Here is a 19961-nt window from a genome sequence, read left to right as displayed (position 1 = left end):
ATTCAAATAGTTTTGGGAGTTGGTTCCCTCCCACCACTACCCCATGAAGATGGATGTACAGTAATGCGTACACAATTACTGTTTTAAATCAAGTAGAGGTGCGCCAGGTGTATGACGATGGTCTACCTCATTTGTCTGATGTTGTTTACAACATACTGGCTGATGATGTGATCAGCGGAAGGAAGAGGAGAGGAGGTTTACTACCTTCGTTGTCAAATGTATTCTGGTCTACATACTGTTGTAAATGGGGGAGGATACACCGTATGGAGAGGCCAGAAGATTGTGTAAAAGGTTAACTGCATCATTCTCCTTTCTCTGATGCAGTTATCCATATAACTGCCCACACCCACTTCATATCCTAAACACCTTCTTCCCCTCTCAGCATTATGCCCATTTTGAGTGCAGTTTGGCTAAGACTTGATAAACATACTATGCAGTAACACTTGTATTTATATTTATTTTGTCAGACCACATTACAACCACACACTTCCAAATTGTAGCAGATTGGAAATGATGGTCGGTTAACAGGTGGTGTTATACAACAGCATAAAAGTGTTATGATAGGACATTCCCTGGTGCATGCACTAATCCTTCCGCTTTCAAACAGGGGCACACGGATATCGACGATCTGGATTGAATGTGATTAAGCAGGAACAATAACCATGTTGTGATTTTTACAAATAAAGAAAGTATCAAAATGCGCTCTGTCCCACAGGTGAATGTTAACTTACACAGCATTTCTGACAAGTTAAAAAAGCAACCTGTCTTTTTCAAGTGAACATCTGTTTTAGATCATGTGTATAAACCAATGACTGCCCCAGTGAAGGAGATCACACTTGAATGAATGTCTCACCAGTCCACAGTCCTTGCCAGCCTTGACTAAAATGCACGAAGCCCCTGGAATCAAAGTGAACACACACACATTTGTAAAGACATGATAATGACTTTATGGAAATGGACACTATGGCAAGTCACATTTCAGGAATCAGTGTGTTGAGTTTACTGGATGAGAAATCTCAGATGGACTGCATGATCGTGAGTCATATTTAAATCCATCGCAGGTCTCATCTAGTTTCATTTACTGACCAACACAATAGCAGATGTGTGTCTAAATCTGTGGACACTTTGTTGATGTGTTATCCTTCCACAAATGGGACTACATTGCTGGGTACTTCACTCCTTGTGGGCAAACTGTGAAGTAGACAATTATAGTTTGGGCCCTGAATAAGATTATAACAGTTCCCTGTGGTGAAAGTCTGCACATAAAAACTGTTATAATGTTCTGTCTCCCCGTTTCTAAATCATTACATCAAAGACATGACCAAAGGGCTTTGTTATAGTATTTCTTCTTTTCTCTTCTTGCTGGTATATCCGATTTTTTATTCTTCTTTTGTGGCACTGCGACCTCCTGAGGAGGTCTAATGTATACATAGAAATGTATTATCCTTTGAAATACAGTATTATCAGAACAACATAAGAAGAACAGTTAACAGCATAATGAGCTGGCTGGTGCATTTCCAAAACATAACCCAACTAATCGTCAATAAGCTGCTGGTAGTATAAGCTATACAGTGCAGACAGATACATAATTAATTCCAACAGCATGGCAAACATAAAAATTTATAAATCTTTACAACTGGTGTCCCAATGATCTAAGCTAGGCGCATACTTAAAAGAAACGGATCAGGCTCGGATAGGAAATAATTTTACATTTGTCTTAAAAATAAAAAATTATTTTCCTCTAAACAGTAGATCAAGGAATCAAATCAATATTTGGAAATCCGCCACCTGTTTTATGGATATAATCCATCCGTATTCATGGGATCACTGGGGTTATTAAGATAGGGGTGACTGAACGGCATGGGGGCATTACGTCGAATTTGTTCAATATATTCTTAATATATTGTTAATTAAAATGAATAATTATGAGGCAAAATCATTTCATACTCTTTCTACAAGAAAAAACAGGAACAAAAATTAGAAAGCAAATTGGAAATGAAAATCAAACAACTCACAGAAAAATATCCAATAAATCCAACAGACCCACTTTATAATGCTAAACAACAACTTAATAGCATATTATCAAAAAGTTCTACTACAATAACAGCTAAGATACACAAATTTTGAGCAGAATAATAAATCAGGGGCGGCACTGGCCGACTGGTTCGCACATCTGCCTCACAGTTCTGAAGACCCGGGTTCAAAGCCGGCCTCACCTGTGTGGAGTTTGCATGTTCTCCCTGTCCCTGCGTGGGTTTTGTCCGGGTGCTCCGGTTTCCTCCCACATCCCAAAAACATGCATGGTAGGTTAATTAAAGAGTCTAGTCTGCGACCCTAGTGAGGATACACGTTACAGAAAATGGATGGATGGATGTGTCCTTATTGAGTAGGTAAAGAGAGTAATATTTCTTTGAGGAGATCAATAGGGAGCTCTCTATTGAGTAAATATTGACTCCACATTCATCAAGAAGGAAGAAACATGGTCTCAAAGGCATAGGCCACATATTTTTCATGTACCTCCACAAGATAGTTTGTCATATTTTAAACCTCCTTCACTTGTCTCCAAGTGCCCAGAACTATGAATAAATATAACTGTGATAGTTCTAATAAGTTGCATTTACTGTAAAATACTAACAATATATGTTGCATTAACATTTGACATATTGTATGCAAGGGTCAATCATTGGTAGCATTGTGGTTCACATAGCTGCCTTTCGTGCAATTCCCCATTCACAATCACCCTGTGATTGACTGGTAATTGGTTCAGGATGCACCTTGCCTTTCGGGTGACCCCGAACAGGACAAAAAAAGAAAAGAAATGGATTCATGGATGGACAGATGGCTATGTAGTCATCCATTCTCTTCACTCTCAACACATAAATTTCTTTGCAAGACTAATTGCAAACAACCTGTTCTTTTTCTCTTGTCTCTGGCCCTGATTAACAACCTTTCCTCATAAAACACTCCTTCAATGTGGAATTTAATTAAAAGCAGTGGACTTGTACAGGTTATACTGTAAGGTAATATATCTTTCCTCCTCTTCAGTTGAACCACATTTCTCTTTGTAATGCAGAAATTAGACACATGTCATGTAAAAGCGCTTAATTGCATGTTAGCATGCTTAATTTGTCACATTACTTTTTGTGTAAGGGTTTAGGTAATAAGGAAGACCTGGCAGAAAACCAGGTAAAAGCGTATTGAAATCTCAAATCTCTCAAGACCCAAGAGGTAGCAGAAATACAGTAAATAACACTCATGCAATAAATAAAAATAAAGACAAAAAAATAAGTGATATTATAATGTATGGCATCAGATTTAAAAACAGTGACAAAGCCCAAATGCTTTCGAGTACATAATGGTGTTTTTTTCTTATTCATTCAAATTTGGCAGGCTTAGGACCTCTTTAGAGGGTTAATGACTCTATACCTATCTGCCAAATGTTTAATATTTGTTTAAGTGCAGTTTTTGCGAACAGAACCTGAGTCTGATTTATTTATATTTTTTATTTATTAAGATATTGTATTTATTGTTCTACATTACAATGCCAATGTTCAATGTTTTTTAGAAGTGAAAGTTAATTGTTCTTAAAAAGGATGGACTTGAATTATTATGCTCTATAATATCATTATATCAGTGGCATAAAAAAAACATCAACAATATCAACAATATGATAGTTTTTGGGAAAATATATGGTCCTAAAAAATTTGCTACCATGGCTGGCTGAAACATAATATGTTGAGAGAGAGCAACAGCAATGGATAACACAAAAATATGGCACCAATTGTACGAATAAAAATCTGAAAAATAGCAGGACCGCAAAGTAACAACGGTCATATAGCGGAGGATTATTGTATCTGTGCTCCATGACAGTAAGTTGCAGGGACTCATTGTTCCAGGGCTGGGACTCATTGTTTGCAGACATGCGCATCCTGGGACTCACATAGTTTCAAGTGTAAAGTGATACATGCATACACAATGGGTTTCAGGGTTACCTGTGTTAACGTAAGCACATTTGTCTCACAATTCTGATAAAGCTGCGCTGCTTTGAACTTTTCCGAGACGTATGAAAACTGTGATCGTAAAGCAGATCGTTGTTTACGAAAGAAAATATGGAGATATTTTTTGTGCATAACAGTATAGATATGTGTAACTACATTTAAACTCCTGACACACAACACCCGCTAGACTGTGTTGGTTATCATTTGAAGACAACTTAGATATTACTATCTTTTAGACACTCAGTCCATTGTTAAACAAGCTTTGATAAGCAGAAGAAACCAGCCGCAAGCCTGGAGTGAAAGTTTGTTTGAAACTCTCCCCAGGTGTCTTAATAACATGTCTGTGGCATGCTTTAGTCAAAATGGGGAAAATTAGTTTTAGCTATGTAGCTCCTGCAATATGGAATCTGTTGCAGGAAAAATTGGGCCAAAGGGAGCTGGTCTCTTTAAATATTTTTAAAAGTACAGTCATTTGAAGGGATTGGATGATGATGCAACACGTTGGGCAACCCTCAGGGTCAGTATGGTGGGTGTCCAGGATGACAGATATGAGGTACTTGGCTGGGCCGATCAAGAGGTCAGCCAGGATGGTAAGCACAAGCGCCTTTATCGGGCTATTCAGGCGGACGGACACGATGTCGGACCCTACAGCGTTGCAGGGGCCAGAATTGAGGTTTCGATGACAGCCACAGGACATTCACTGAATGTCATATGGTCAGATAAAAGCATAATAGAACATTTTGGTAAAACCTCAACTTGTCGTGTTTGGAGGAGAAAGAATGCTGAGTTGCATCCAAAGAACACCATACCTACTGTGACGCATGGGGGTGGAAACATCATGCTTGGGGCTGTTTTTCTGCAAAGGCATCAGGACGACTGATCCGTGTAAAGGGAAGAATGGATAGGGGCCATGTATCGTGAGATTTTGAGTGAAAACATCCTTCCATCAGCAAGGGCATTGAAGATGAAACGTGGCTGGGTCTTTCAGCATGACAATGATACCAAAGACACCGCCCGGGCAACGAAGGAGTGGTTTCATAAGAAGCATTTCAAGGTCCTGGAGTGGCCTAACCAGTCTCCAGATCTCAACCCCATAGAAAATCTTTGGAGGGAGTTGAAAGTCTGTGTTGCCCAGCGACAGCTCCAAAACATCACCGCTCTAGAGGAGATCTGCATGGAGGAATGGGCCACAATTCCAGCAACAGCGTGTGAAAACCTTGTGAAGACTTACAGAAAACATTTGACCTCTGTCATTGTCAACAAAGTATTGACATGAATTTTTGTTGTTGACCATATATTTATTTTCCAGCATAATTTGCTAATAAATTATTTGAAAATCATACAATGTGATTTTCTGGATTTTTTTTTTGTCCTCATTTTGTGTGTCATAGGTGAGGTATACTATGATGAAAATTACAGGCCTCTCTCATCTTTTTAGGTGGAAGAACTTGCACAATTGGTGGCTGACTAAATAACTTTTTTTGCCCCACTGTACATGAAACATTAATTTTCCACATTGTAGTTGAGGAGAGGGAAGAGAGATTACATTTACATCCTGCTTAACATATACAGTATACACCTCAACACAATAATTAGACTTAGGTTTGGGATAATAGTAAAAAATACATCCCTTCGGGGAACATATACATGAACATTACTAGTCGGGTGTGTGCTGCTAATTATGAGGGGCTGATCGAACCCAAAAATGCCAGGGCTGATTTTTTTTTTGTCCCAGTCCACCCCTGTGTAGCGGTGTGGCATGGAACTTAGCTGAAAATTTGTATTATATTTGTACAGTATGTGTCCATTATCCAGAGCTGACACTTATGACTATCAGCTAACACTAATCAATGTTAACACTACAACCGCGCTTACCTTTTTTGGCTTTGACATGATAGAGCTGCCATGTAGTTGAAAATGGCTTTTCTTTTTTTTACATTTACATTACTGTGATTCACACAGTGTGGTATGCGAAGGAATCCCTGAATTAAATACAATTAAAATGTACATTTAAAATATGAAATACAATCAAACATTAGAATGAACGCATTTTTTTGCTGCGTACGGTTGTGCATAACGCCGTACAATTACTTGGGTACGTTCGGAAATTTAATCTGACGCTCTCACTGCGCTCTGGAGTGCAGTGTTCAGAGAGGCCAGGCGCGCCCCATTTTCTATGAATTCACGAACGAGCGTGTTTTTCATTGGCACTGACTGATACGCCGGTGCGTCCGCCATATTGAATGTGTCACTTCTACCTGCAAACATCTCGTCCTTCCTGACTCTCCGGCCGCTATGTCTCGTCAGTCAGAGCGGGGGCAGTGTGCTTCGGCAGTCGCAGTGTGGCGCTCTGAATAACCGAACGGGCACACTCCAACATCGCTCTGAGTTTCCGGATGTTCCGGAGAGTAGCGAGCGCACTTTCCGAACGTACCCATAGTATACGGATGTGACGTCGTCACGGGTTCGGCGCAAAATTCAAAAGCTCGGCAGCAAGAAAAGTTAACGTCTTTTGTTACCTTTTTATAAACCTTTACTGGATTTGACACATTTCATCATACTTTGAGCGAGAATAATTCACTTTATGGTAAGGTTTACGCATAAACCTAAGTCCGCTAACCCTCCAGCAATATTTGAACAATGCGTTCGTGTTTCCAATGCTCACGTTTATTGGAGTGTCTCTTAAGTCACCATTACTACGTATTGTTAGATCACAGTTACTTTGTCGTGGTTTCCTGTTTTGCCAAGTTAAAATAACACCTTAAATACCATTTATTATCCCATTTGACAAAGTTCACGTCCCTTTCAACGACCTGACTTGTGTTGTCAATGGAAAAACGCATTCAACTGCTATAGTTTGTGTTAGAAAGTGGAATTGCAACATTAAATTTTATATCATGCATCACAATGTTATTGTTCACGTAGGTAGGTTCATTCATACTAACTCCAAATCAATTGTATTTATTGGTTCATCTCTTACTCAAACGGCAATATTTCACTTCCTTTAGAATTGTATCTGACCTGAGTGTATAATGGAAACATGTTACTAAATAATATATTCACAATTGATGTGCAGCATGTACTGTGACTTTTTATTTTTTTTAAACGTATGCTAAACAAAATGAGTAATGGATGCTTGTGAATATTTTCATTCATCCAGGGCATTGAATCGATCGCAACTGGACGTTTGCAGTGCTGTCCAAACTAGGGCATAAACCGATAAAGCCTGTTCGAATGAGAGGCTAAATGTCTTCGAGGAGAACTAGAGCAGTTCAGTTGCGATCGATTCAGTGCTCTGAGAATGAGTAGCATTAATTTGAGCCTCTCATATTTGAATTTGAAAGCACAGATTCTAATATGCTTTGTTTTCAGTCAAGATGAGTACGGCCACCACGCCTGTCTCCCGGGTACGCCAGGGTTGGACATCCTCATCAATGAAGAACAAGTGCCTATCACCAGCAGCCTGTAGCACACCGTTGCTTGCAGCCTTCCCTGGTAACGATGATGAGAAGGAGCGACGTCAGCGCAGACGGTCAAGAGTAATTGACCTTCAAACTGCTACGGAATCTTCTTTAAATGAGTCTGCACCCCATAGGTATCCGACTCCATATAACAACTAGTAAATTCCCTCAGAAATTTTGAATGGGCCTGCTGACTCTTGCATGTCCGAGAGCCACATTTGTGAAAGCTTCATGGCAAAATTTTTGATAAAGGATTAGTTCACAAGATCGCTTGAAAGAGTTGATCCGTTTGAAGCTAAAATGCTTTAAATCGGTCAAAGAATTTGGTGGAACATCCATCCATCCATCCATTTATTTGAGCCGCTTATCCTCACTCGGGTCGCGGGAGTGCTGGAGCCTATCCCAGCTGTCAACGGGCAGGAGGTGGGGTACACCCTGAACTGGTTGCCGGCCAAGCGCAGGGCACATTTAAAAAAACAACCATTCGCACTCACACCTATGGGCAATTTAGAGTCTTCAATCAACCTACCACGCATGTTTTTGGGATGTGGGAGGAAACCGGAGTGCCCTAAGAAAACCCACGCAGGCACGGGGAGAATATGCTAACTCCACACAGGCTGGATTGAACCCTGGTCCTCAGAACTGTGAGACAGACGCTCTAACCAGTCGCCCACCGTGCCTTGGTGGAACATCCATCCATCCATCAATTTTCTGAGCCGCTTCTCCTCACTCGGGTCGCGGGCGTGCTGGAGCCTATCCCAGCTGTCATCGGGGAGGAGGCGGGGTACACTCTGAACTGGTTGCCAGCCAATCGCAGGGCACATAGAAACAAACAACCATTCGCACTCACACTCATGCCTACGGCCAATTTAGAGTCTCCAATTAATGCATGTTTTTGGGATGTGGGAGGAAACCGGAGTGCCCGGAGAAAACCCACGCAGGCACGGGGAGAACATGCAAACTCCACACAGGCGGGGCCGGGGATTGAACCCGGGTCCTCAGAACTGTGAGGCTGACGCTCTAACCAGTCGGGCCACCGTGCCGCTTGGTGGAACATATTATTCTTTATTGTAAAAATTGACTGTTACCCACATGCTAACATTTGGTATGCTGGTATTACAAGATCAAAACAATAAAGTCTCAGGAAACCGATTCCTGGTCTCACGATATCCGGTGCACAGCCCTACAAACGATTTTGTATCGATAAAGGAGTCCGCTACCTATACAGTCGTATCTCTAGTCTTTACGAACGGATATTCGTTCGCATGCGCGTCGCGTTACTTTGGCTGCTTATGGTCCACCCTTAGGCGGCCACAGAAGTGTGTTGTCCCGCTGAATCTCAAAGGAGGGAAAATTGTCCCGGCGGCACCTCTGTCATGGTCACTATGCCGGCCGGCTCATAGCCTGCTTCCCTGGAGCTTGTGTGAGCGTCTGCAATGTCCCTCGCTGGGAATTCTCTCCCCACTTGGGAGCCGTGAACAAATTTGCGGGGGATACTGACAGGCCTGGCCCCCGAATAGTGAAAATACGTGTATAAATGACGACCATTACAATTGTTTTGGGAATTTTATTTATTTGTTTGTTTGTTTAACCCCCAAATTCTTGAATAAGCGTGGATAAACCCCATCAAGTGTTTTCGGGATTGGTTCCCTCCAAAAAAAGAAAAATAATTTTCATTTAATACAAATCTGCTAATAGGTGAATCCATGGGGGCCAAACCGCCATGTGTTGGGCCACTGTATTTGATTGACAGCTGAAAGTTCTGGGGAGTCGGGGTTTTCAGAGCATGCAGCAATCTTTTTTTTGTTTTTTTTTTCTATTTTTTTCATATTATTTTACTAATTTCTTTTTTGGGTTGTTGTTTTTAATGTGCCATCTCTTACCCAACCAGGGTTAGTATTTGGGGTGTGATATTGGCTCTGTGCTGCCTCAGTAAATACTTGAAATATGAATTAAAATCGTCTACGAATTCCTGAGCTCCAGACGTTTTTCTGCCGAGAGGCCTGAAATCAGATCATTCGAATTTCTCGAGCCTATCTATGTCATTCACGAAGCTCTCCACCTACCTCTTCGCTCCCGAGCCAGCGCTGTCAACATAACAACCCGCGACCCGAGTGAGGATAAGTAGTACGTAAAATGGATGGATGGTTGTTTGATTATACTGTATGTGCTCTATTGGCTGGTGACCGGTCCAGGGTCTGCCCAGTTTCTGGCCGAAGTCAGCTGGGATAGGCTCCAGCACACCCTAATCAGGATAAGTGGTTTGGATACCCCAGTCATGCTGCCATCTTATTTCACAAAGCATATGGGAGGTGGCTGTCCACATCGTAAGCAATGTGCAGTTCCTTTTGTTTTTCCTAATAATTAAGACCATAGCTTTTACATGCTTTTATGATGCAACAAAGTAATCATCAGAAGAATCCTACTAAATACGATGCACATTATTTGTGTTTTAAACAGAGGCCTTTTTAATTACTGTAGATCATAACATGCTTTGGTCTTGTTTGAATATTTAGTCACTGTCACATCAGGGTTGTAGAAAAAGGTGTTTGACTGGATGCTAACTGGTAAGCTCAAAATTGTCTCCAGTTCCGCAGAGACACCGGCTGCTGTGCCCAAGTTGTCCAATGCTCAAATCTCAGAACATTACTCCACTTGCATCAAACTTTCCACTGAGAATGTGAGTATGTTTTTAGTGCACACTGTAAAAGGTACAAACTAATGAGCATTCTTGTTATTGTCACTAACACAGTTTTTCTTTTTTGACAGAAAATTACAACAAAAAATGCCTTTGGTCTACATCTCATTGATTACATGGCTGATATTCTTAAACAGAAAGATTCCGAGCTCACAAACTTCAAGGTACACTATGTTCGAGATTTGGCATCTTGAATGTTCTGGAATACTGTTTCATTGTATTGACCCGAATCATGCTACTAGAGGAGTTGTGCCATAGCGTTTAGCTAGACTTAGGGTTGCTGCTTATGTTGTTTTTGAGACCTAACTAGTTGAATCAACAGTGTTACTGCTGGTTGCAAGTCAAGTTCTCTAGTGCCCTTTAATTTCATTTTTCAAGAAGCGATTAATCAATTACACATATTTGACAGAATTCAGTTTTTTATTAAATTTATAAATTGTATTATGCCCATCCCTTGTAAATGTATGACACAATAGCACTCTTGTCAGTCTGTGTGTGTCTTCGCTTACAGGTGGCAGCTGGGACACTGGATGCCAGTACTAAGATCTATGCTGTCAGGGTTGATGCAGTTCATGCTGATGCCTACAGAGTACTTGGTGGCCTGGGGGCAGAAACCAAACCCGGAGAAGGTCAGAGGGAGCCTCATTGCAGGCATTGTGAATTATTTTTAAGTAACTACTCCCATAACTGCCTGCTTATGATTTTACTCATATGTTAAAATATAACACTTAGACGGTGTATGTGTGCTACTGTAGACCATGGAATAATGGAGGAAGAGCAAATTGAAGATGCCGAGGTGACTACCAAGCAACCAAAGAAAAAGAGACCCCCAAAGAAGACTGTGGAGCAGAACCTGAGTAACATAAATAGTACTGAGTCCGAGAGGAAATGTGAGGTACTGTAATTTTTTCTGAATCCACTAACAGTTTATGATGTCATTCATAACTAAAGATTTGACTTGACTTTATTTTTTGTGTAAAAGTAAATTAAATCCAAAATAACGTTTAATCCTGCCAAAACAGTCTTTTGTTAGATTTTTTTCCCCACTAGAGTTCCAAAGTAGAGTCAAGTCAATATTATTTGTATCGTGCCATCTCACAACATACTGTAAGTTCTCAAGGTACTTTACACATTTAGCAGGTAAAGAACTACACTACTCATGTACATTAAGGAAAACTCACTGAATCACACAAGAGCAAGTACTTGGCAATGAAGGCATGGAAAAACTCCGAAGGCTTGAATTAAGCGGTCTCGCATCACAGGTTGCGAGTTCAAATTTGCATTTTGCACCTCAAAAAACACATTGAAAAGCAAATGTCATTAACATAGCGCAAACCAGTGAGATTAATGTTAGTACTCACAGACAGTAACATTCGCCCTGTGGAGCATTTCTTTTAATTTTGAGTACCTTCGAACGCAAGTTCATGACTAGTTCAGACTGTATTTAGGGCGTACGTGAACTGAACTTCATTTCTGCCTAATGAATATTGAGAACACACTCGTTCTAGCCGCCGAGAGCAGTTTTTGAACGGAAGTTCATTTTCATTCAAGAGCGCCAGGTTTTGTTAGGGACTTCCAGGACAAAGACCGTCTGAACACATTATATATGAGCCTTCATATGACGGGGGAGAAACGCCATTGCCATTTGGCAACCATTTCAGTGCGGCCACCATTCATGTTTACATGCGCGAGGTGCATTCAGTAATACTCCGTAAATGGGAGCGAATGTGTTCTTTGTTTTTCTAAAATTATTATTTGTATCAGAATGCTTTAGTTAAAAACACTGTACAATCACAGTGTCATAATATGGAATTCATTTTGTTTTGTAATATAAGACCAGATACGATAAAATATTTTGTTAATATAGTGAGCCAGAGCTGCTAGGAATGCAAAGTTATCAATGTCCTTTCATCATCATTCCTATCATACTGTTTTGCGTGTTTTTGTTTGCAAATTTAGGACAAAAGTCCTGTTTTGGGTTTTAAGTCCTCATTAAAACAAAAACCAGCATTCAAGTTTTACCTCATGTTTTTGTGATTTTAGGTTGAACAAACTATGACCTACTGTAGTTCATTTTTGGAACAGTGAACAGTTCAAAATGTTGAAATCTGAACATATTTGGAACAGAAGGTGACGCAACCATATAGCAACCATAACATTACTTGCAGGTGCTTTCGCTCAGTGTACTCACTGTGTGACAAACAAGTATGGCCAGTATACTACCATCTGATGATCTGTAAGTGGGAAAACCTTTAGTCAAGTAGCTGAAAAATGTGGCAAATGTGGCCAGGGAGGAATAAGAGTGAAATGGGTCATGTACCCAAACAGAGGAGGGTTTTGGTGAAGTCAAATAAAGGAAATAATTCATTTTAGTTTGAACAAATTGAACACTTTTAAAACCTGTAGTAGTACAAAGAGTATTTGTCTTATTCCTAGTCAGCTGGTCTAAGCTTATAAATGCACAGCCATCAACCTAATGTATTAATATTAGGCTTTACACGATCAGGATTTTAGGGCCGATCAGCGAGATTAAAAAAACGATAACCGATCACCGAGCCGATCACAACATGGAGCTACGTGCGTATTTAAATGACTTGTTCATTTACAGTATATACTTGTGTACTGTATACTGAGTATCTTCAAAAGTATTCTCAAGGCAGGTCATGTATTCTAATCATTCAGGTCAAACCAACGTTACATGACAGAAATAATGGGTGCGAACTTACTGTAATTAAATTACTTTATTGTAATTAAATTACTTCACAGAGCGAAGCCTTCGTACTCCTTGAACGCTGGCAGCTAGATCAATTCCACACATCCACCATCCACACACAGATGATGTGAATGTGAATATTACTCCTTGGCGTACTAATATGCAACGCATTGGCCTGAGGTTCCGCCTGTACGCCCGGGACCTGTTTTGGATAAGTCAGGAGTTGACGAGACTAGAAAAAACACTTCCGCCCCTTCTGCTTTTACTCCGTTACAATGATCTAAATGTCGCTTGGTACTTTTATTTATCAATTATTGTTATTTATCAACTATTTCGTGCGCGAGACTACGATTTCGACTTGCGCTTTGGGCGGTGTTTGCCCTAATGTATTTTAAGCGCTAGTGACGTTTAAGTCTAGTTCACCAATCAAACGACACAAGAAAGTCACATGACCTCACACAATGTCTTCTATTGGGCTTCCCGGTCATAGGTATTAAAACTAGACTTTACACCGATCTGATCGGCCTGATCAGTGTCGGCCGATATTTAGCGTCTTATGCTGATCGCCTTTAATGTCATAATTCGCTGATCCGATCAATGACATCATTGATCGCCTCCGCAAAAGACATTATTCCGCGTCGCCATCGTGCACAGTATATTTGAATCCAAAAGCTAGTTTATTTTTAGCCTTGTTGCGTGTCTTTTGAGGTACTGTAAATATCTGACTGCTTGGCTGTTCTTTCCCCTCCAGATAGACCCCATGTTTCATCGCATGGCATCATCCTTTGATGAAAGTAGCACAGCTGGGGTTTTCCTGTCGGTTCTCTTCAGTGAAAACAGTCGCTGCGAGCTGCTCTTTCCATCGCAAATGATCCTTCTGCAGTCAGCGTCCTCCTACTCTCCTCCACCTGCAACGGTGGTCCCTGCAGCCCCGTTCATGGGTAAGAAAAATAATTAACTCGTACGGGTGGGTAAAAATATCGATTCATCATTGCATTGCAATTCTCTGCCCCGCAATTCAAATCGATTCAGCAAATCCTCTAAATCGATTCACCTCCTGGTGCTTTGCGTGTGGTTCGCATTGTATGGCTTATGCTGTGCTGAGATATGATATTGCAAATGCAGTCCCTCAAATGACTGAAGTATCATAAGTATACTGTAATGATATGGCCTGTCCCTCTTGCACTTAAAACTCTACTTTTTTCTTTTGGGGGGAATACCTCATGCATTTTTGATTGGCTATTACATCTCAAACGTTGTGTTCACCAGCAATTCAAATTTTGAATTGCAGCAAAACTACTCACCACTCATGAAAACTACATAGTTGCCACATACCCCACACACTGTGTGATAGTTTAGTCGGTTTCGGCCGTGTCACTCGGTGTACAGCATGTCTTTGCTGTTCATTCGTGTATTTAAAATGTTGAACACCCTGTGGTTCACACCATATGTCTGTGTTGTGATTCTGATAGCTGGACTGCAGCAGTCTCAGGAGAAAAGTGACATCTGCCCCTCTCTGCACAACTTCTCCTTCACAAGCTGGAACCCTGAGCAGGTCAGAATAGTTTGGTTGGATAAGTAAGCATTTGATATGATATCATTGTCGTTGTAGTTTACAGTGAAATTCAACCCTAGTGACAACTATAACCACAATAATAAATAACATCAAATATACATATGTACAATTCCCGTGAACTGGATTGGATTTGATTCAAAATATTAGGCTGAATTGTGCAATTCCCTCATTTTGGACAGGTAAAAATAGAAAACCTAACTAATGAGTGTCACTCTCACTATAATAGTATATTCTCGAAAGATGAGTAATTTTACCTTTCTACTTGACAATAGAATAGGGCTGGGCATTATTAAGAACCTCATGATTCGCTAGCTTAAAACATACGGTAGCGTGCATGCACGCTAAAACAATGTTTTTAAAAAGGCAGCGGGAGCAAAACTGAGTTCAGTTGTACTTTATTGAAGTATTTAACAATGTACTCCCGTTATTTTTTGATCAATCCTCATCCAAAATCCATCAAAGTCCTCATCTTCTGTATCCGAAATGAACAGCTGGGCAAGTTCTCCATCAAACACGGCAGGTTCCCTCTCGTCATTGTCGGAGTCAGTCTCGTTGCCGTGCGGCTCCTCAGAAATGATGGCGGCTTTTAAGAAAGCTCGAACAACAGTGCAAGCAGACATGTTAGCCCAAGCATCCACAATCGATTCACAAATTGTGGCGTAACTCGCCCGGCGCTGCCTCCTAGTATTAGTAAAGCTGTGTTTGCCATCTGTCATCCATCGCTCCCACGCCGCTCGCAACTTCACTTTGAACGCCCTGTTTACACTGATGTCCAGTGGTTGGAGTTCCTTCTTCAAGCCTCCCGGAATGATGGCAAGCTCCGAGTTATTGCACTCAGTCGAATGGTGACTGTAGAGACGCTTCTCCCGGCTGTTCTTTGATCATTAATCCATTGCTCGAGTTGGTCTTCCAACTCAGGCCACCTCGCCTTGTTTCCGCGGAAACTCAGCTTTGTCTTCTTGACTTGGCGAAGCTCGTTTTCTTGCTTCCTCCACTTGCGAACCATGAATTCGTTGATCTTCTCTAGCGACTGCTCGATTCCCATGTTCCTCCGCGTAACTAATAGCTTGCAGTTTAAACTGTGCTTCATAAGTGTGTCTCTTCGTAGGTGCCATTTTCGGGGGTCCTTCGCCAAACCGATGCACATACCGCAACTAAATACTGACTGGGGGCGTGTCTTTAGCGTCCTCTGTCACGCGCACCCTTCGCCCAAATGCTGTCCTCAGTCACGTCCGCCTTCCTCTATATAAGCAACTTATCGACAGGAAATCCGATCCCAGTCAGTTAAGCGGAGCGCTCATTAAACTCACACATTTACAGATTTTGGAATTCGGTGCACACTGGTTAGAGCGTCTGCCTCACAGTTCTGAGGACCGGCGTTTAATCCCCGGCCCCGCCTGTGTGGAGTTTGCATGTTCTCCCCGTTCCTGCGTGGGTTTTCTCCGGGCACTCCGGTTTCCTCCCACAGGTTAATTGAAGACTCTAAATTGCCCGTAGGTGTGAATGTGAGTGCGAATGGTGGTTTGTTTGTATGTGCCCTGCGATTGGCTGGTAACCAGTTCAGGGTGTATCCCACCTCCTGCCCGATGATAGCTTGGATAGGCTCCAGCACTCCGACCCTTGTGAGGATAAGCGGCTCAGAAAATGGATGGAGGAGGTGTTTTTTTTAATTTTTTTATTATTATTATAAAAAATTTTGGGTCACCTGAAAGAGAGTTGTATACATGATTCTCACACAATTTTCAATGAAAAGTGGGGATATGTTGCCAAGTCAAGATGTGCCACTCTTATTCTATATCAAGTGTGTCAAATTTGTTTTCGTCGTAGGCCACATCATAGGTATGGTTGCCCTCAGGTGGCAGTTATAACAAAACCACATAAATGTATAATCGTTAGGGATATAACTGTATGCCAAAAATCACAGTTTGGTATGTACCTTGATTAAGTTCATGGTGGTTCGGTTTACATTCTGTACAGTTAGGGAACAAAATGGAAAACAAACTGTGTATCTTCTGTGTAAATGGGCAGATTTTAATGGCATTTAAAATGAAGCATCACCATCTTAAATATTTTCATTTTACGAAAGTGTAACATAAATAGTTTGACTTTTTTGGGCAATGAAGGATGCTGACAAATGCAGCAGTAAGTTTGAACAGTGTGCATCTGCTCCATCACATGAGCCCCGGAGAGGCTGCTTTTCTTTTCTTTTTTTTAATCAAACACACTTTTTTTTAAATTAAACACACATTTGGCTACCAGTCTACCCGATCCGACCCGAGAATTTTGTTTGTATAGAGGAAAGACATATAGCAAGACCGCAAGTCAGTCACACATCTTGTCCCTATGTTCCTTGATTCCCTGATGGAACCCTAATAATCACTGACATTTCACATGGTTATTTTTATGGTTAGTATAGTTTAAAACAGAAATCAAGTTAAAATTGTGTGTCGCAAGCCTACACATTGACATACACATTAACATACACACAAGCATTGCATTGAGTGGGTCATGTACCGTATAAACAAAATGCTACCGCTGCTGCTTTAGGACTACAGTTTTACTGTGTACACAGTCGTACACCTGTAGTAGGTAGCAATGCTCACAGTGCTCAAATTAATATTCTCTTTTGGAGAACTTTCTCAGTCGTGCTCAAACCTTTTACATAAGGTACCAAAAAAAGTAAAAGGACTTGGCTCTCTAAGTACCACCATGATTATCAACATTAAAATACAGTAGAGTAGTAGGGTTAATCAAAAATGAGGCAGATGTTTTATTCCTAAAAAGTATATTTAATATTGTAAGCCATTGTAATATTATTTATAGTTTAGTTTTAGCATTAATACTGGGCTTAAAAATAGGAGAATAAAACTGCTTAAATTAGGATTCAATTAAAATGTAGTACACAAGTGTTAAATACATTTTTTTAAACAAACGTCTAAAAGATTCAATCGCAATGTATTAAACTTAAATGTTACATACAACTGAACTGTAATTAACAAATGTAAAAAAAAAAAACGAAAAAAATTCAAAAAACATTTAAGCCAGTGTAAAATTATGCCCAGTTTGAACATTTAATTCAGTGATTCCTTCACGTACAACTAGAGGGAGCCTGTGTACCACTACTGGTACTCGTACAAGTTTACACATCCAACCTGTAGACTTGATTCTTGATGTGCCACTGGCATACGTCCTCTTTCAGACAATGAACCAACTTTTGGAGAAAATGAAGCAGGGTGAACATGTTTTTGACGTCAATGCTGAACCTGAACCCGATGGTGAAGAAGAGGATTACCCTGAATTTGATGCAGACTACGAGGAGGGTCTGGGTGACTGTCAGGAGGGGCTAAAGGAACATCGAGACGGGTGTGAGGCCTCGAGCTCTGGAAAAGGACGGTGAGACAAACAAATGGAAACATTTTTGTAGGGCTGTCACTGTCGAATTTTTTTAGAATCGATTGTCCTGTAGATATTTTGTCAACTAACCGAGGGGAAAAGAAGATCCACGAGACCTAAGTCGAAGACTCGGTCTGTTGTGGGCATCACCCACAAAGAGTGCACCTCTGGCGGGTATGAGTGAGCCGACGGCCCACAATAAAAGCAATACATCCATCACTTGCCAGAGCGCGCATCTCGGGCAGCTGATGTTGTTGATGTTATTCTTGCATTTTAACACATTTTATTTCCAACTTTCCACATTTTAAAGTACCGGTACATTGCAACTAGCAATTCTAGGGTACGAGTACCTTGGGACTTAGGAATTTGAATACAGTAGAATGGAGTTAGATGTAGATGTCTGTATGGTAGGTGGCATGGGTGGTGCCGGCGGAGCTTCAAGGCAGAGATATGTGTCGACCTATTTTTGAAGTAGACTTATCCGAGATTTTTATTTTTTTTTTCCGCAGCCCTACATTTTTGTCTTCTACTCAAAGTAATATTAATGTTTCCGGAGTATATGCCACCAGCTGTAAAAAGATAATTTCACCACACAATTTGCCTCTAACAAAAAGTTCTCTTGCGCTTTCTATGATTTGCTAGTGATGTGATACCCATTGGAGAGGGAGATATCGCCACTATGTGTCTGCAGCTGTCCTCTCAGCCCAGAGAGTATTCATACTTTAGCCCAAGGACGATGGCTACGTGGGCCGGACCAGGCTACTGGCAGTTCAAGCCAAAGCACAAGTGTAAGTAAATTGAAATGGAAAAAAATTCTCCACATAATCTCCGACATGCACACACTTAATAAATCTCTGATTTAAAAAATAAAATTAAAAAAAATCTATCTTTGGTGTAAAATTTGCTTGTTGGGGTATTGTTGTAAATTTGTCCTTTAAGATAGAATCGGGGCAGCATGGTGGCCAACTGGTTAGCACATCCACCTCATAGTTCTGAGATCCCAGATTGCCGGCCTTCCTGTGTGGAGTTTGCATGTTCTCCCCGTGTCTGCCTGGGTTTTCGCCAGGTACTCCGGTTTCCTCCCACATTCCAAAAACATGCATAGTAGGTTGATTGAAAACTCTAAATTGTCTGTAGTTGTGAATGTGAGTGAGAATGGTTGTTTGTTTATGTGCCCTACGATTGACTGGCGACCAGTTCAGTGTGTATCCCTGCCTCTTGCCACTCAGCTGGTATAGGCGCCAGTACGCCTTTGACCCTTGTGAGGATAAGTGTTGTAGAAAATGGATGGCTGGAAGATAGAATGGCGTGGTTGACTGCAATCTGTTCATACTGGTGGATTGCAACTGTACATTTGCGCAAATGTCATACCAAGCATCGATAAATAATAGAATGACAATATAAAACCATCTTATTTTTGCATGCTTGTCAACAAGATTGTATGATGTTCATAATTTCCATGATCATCTCATTATTATGAGTTAAAAGTTTATTTTTAGGAATGCCAAGTTTTGATTACAGTGCTTCTTTATTTTATTCTTCCCATCAGTGGACCATTTGGCTGACAAGGAGACACGAAAAAAGAAGCCCAAAAAGACCTTTGAAATAGACTTCAATGCTGATGTCGACTTTGACACCTACTTCCGTACCACAAGAGTAACTTTTTTTTATATCTTCATTACAATTTACATTATATATCGTCATTGCAATTTACATATCTTCTTATATATATATATATATATATCTTATATATATCTTATTTATATATATAAGATATATATATATCTTATATAAGATATCTTTTATATATATATATATATATATATATATATATATATATCTATATCTTATATGTATTCATTACATTTACTGTCAAAAGTTACTATTTATCTCTTCCAACCAGTAGTTAACAAAAAAAATGCCATATGCTCAAATGCTATGGATTAAGTTAACCCTATTATCATTTATAAAATGCAAATTACATTGCTGAGCTGATCACATAATGTAAGAAGTATGACGTGTGAACCCAATGGCATGTCCTGGATTTCTGCATAAATTTGTCATAAAATCTGATTTTAACTTCCTCAATAGACACAGTTTTCTAATCCTACGCAAATATTAC

General features: G+C 40.4%; 1 protein-coding gene across 1 annotated transcript in view; it reads left to right on the top strand.

The window, feature by feature from the left end:
- Positions 1 to 6350: 6350 nt before the first annotated feature.
- The window catches only part of ncaph (non-SMC condensin I complex, subunit H), a 29118-nt gene continuing 15507 nt past the window's right edge, over positions 6351 to 19961 (top strand). Inside the window, exons 1-11 of the mRNA XM_061766715.1 lie at positions 6351 to 6585; positions 7371 to 7593; positions 10049 to 10139; positions 10229 to 10321; positions 10669 to 10786; positions 10913 to 11052; positions 13622 to 13811; positions 14343 to 14425; positions 17646 to 17839; positions 18482 to 18627; positions 19389 to 19495. Of these exons, the coding sequence (XP_061622699.1) occupies positions 7376 to 7593; positions 10049 to 10139; positions 10229 to 10321; positions 10669 to 10786; positions 10913 to 11052; positions 13622 to 13811; positions 14343 to 14425; positions 17646 to 17839; positions 18482 to 18627; positions 19389 to 19495 (1380 nt within the window). The 5' untranslated portion in view covers positions 6351 to 6585; positions 7371 to 7375. The remainder of the gene's footprint in view (positions 6586 to 7370; positions 7594 to 10048; positions 10140 to 10228; positions 10322 to 10668; positions 10787 to 10912; positions 11053 to 13621; positions 13812 to 14342; positions 14426 to 17645; positions 17840 to 18481; positions 18628 to 19388; positions 19496 to 19961) is intronic.

The sequence above is a fragment of the Phyllopteryx taeniolatus genome, chromosome 3 (assembly GCF_024500385.1).
Source record: "Phyllopteryx taeniolatus isolate TA_2022b chromosome 3, UOR_Ptae_1.2, whole genome shotgun sequence".
Classification (NCBI taxonomy): Eukaryota; Metazoa; Chordata; class Actinopteri; order Syngnathiformes; family Syngnathidae; genus Phyllopteryx; species Phyllopteryx taeniolatus.
This window is presented reverse-complemented; position numbering and strand designations above follow the sequence as displayed.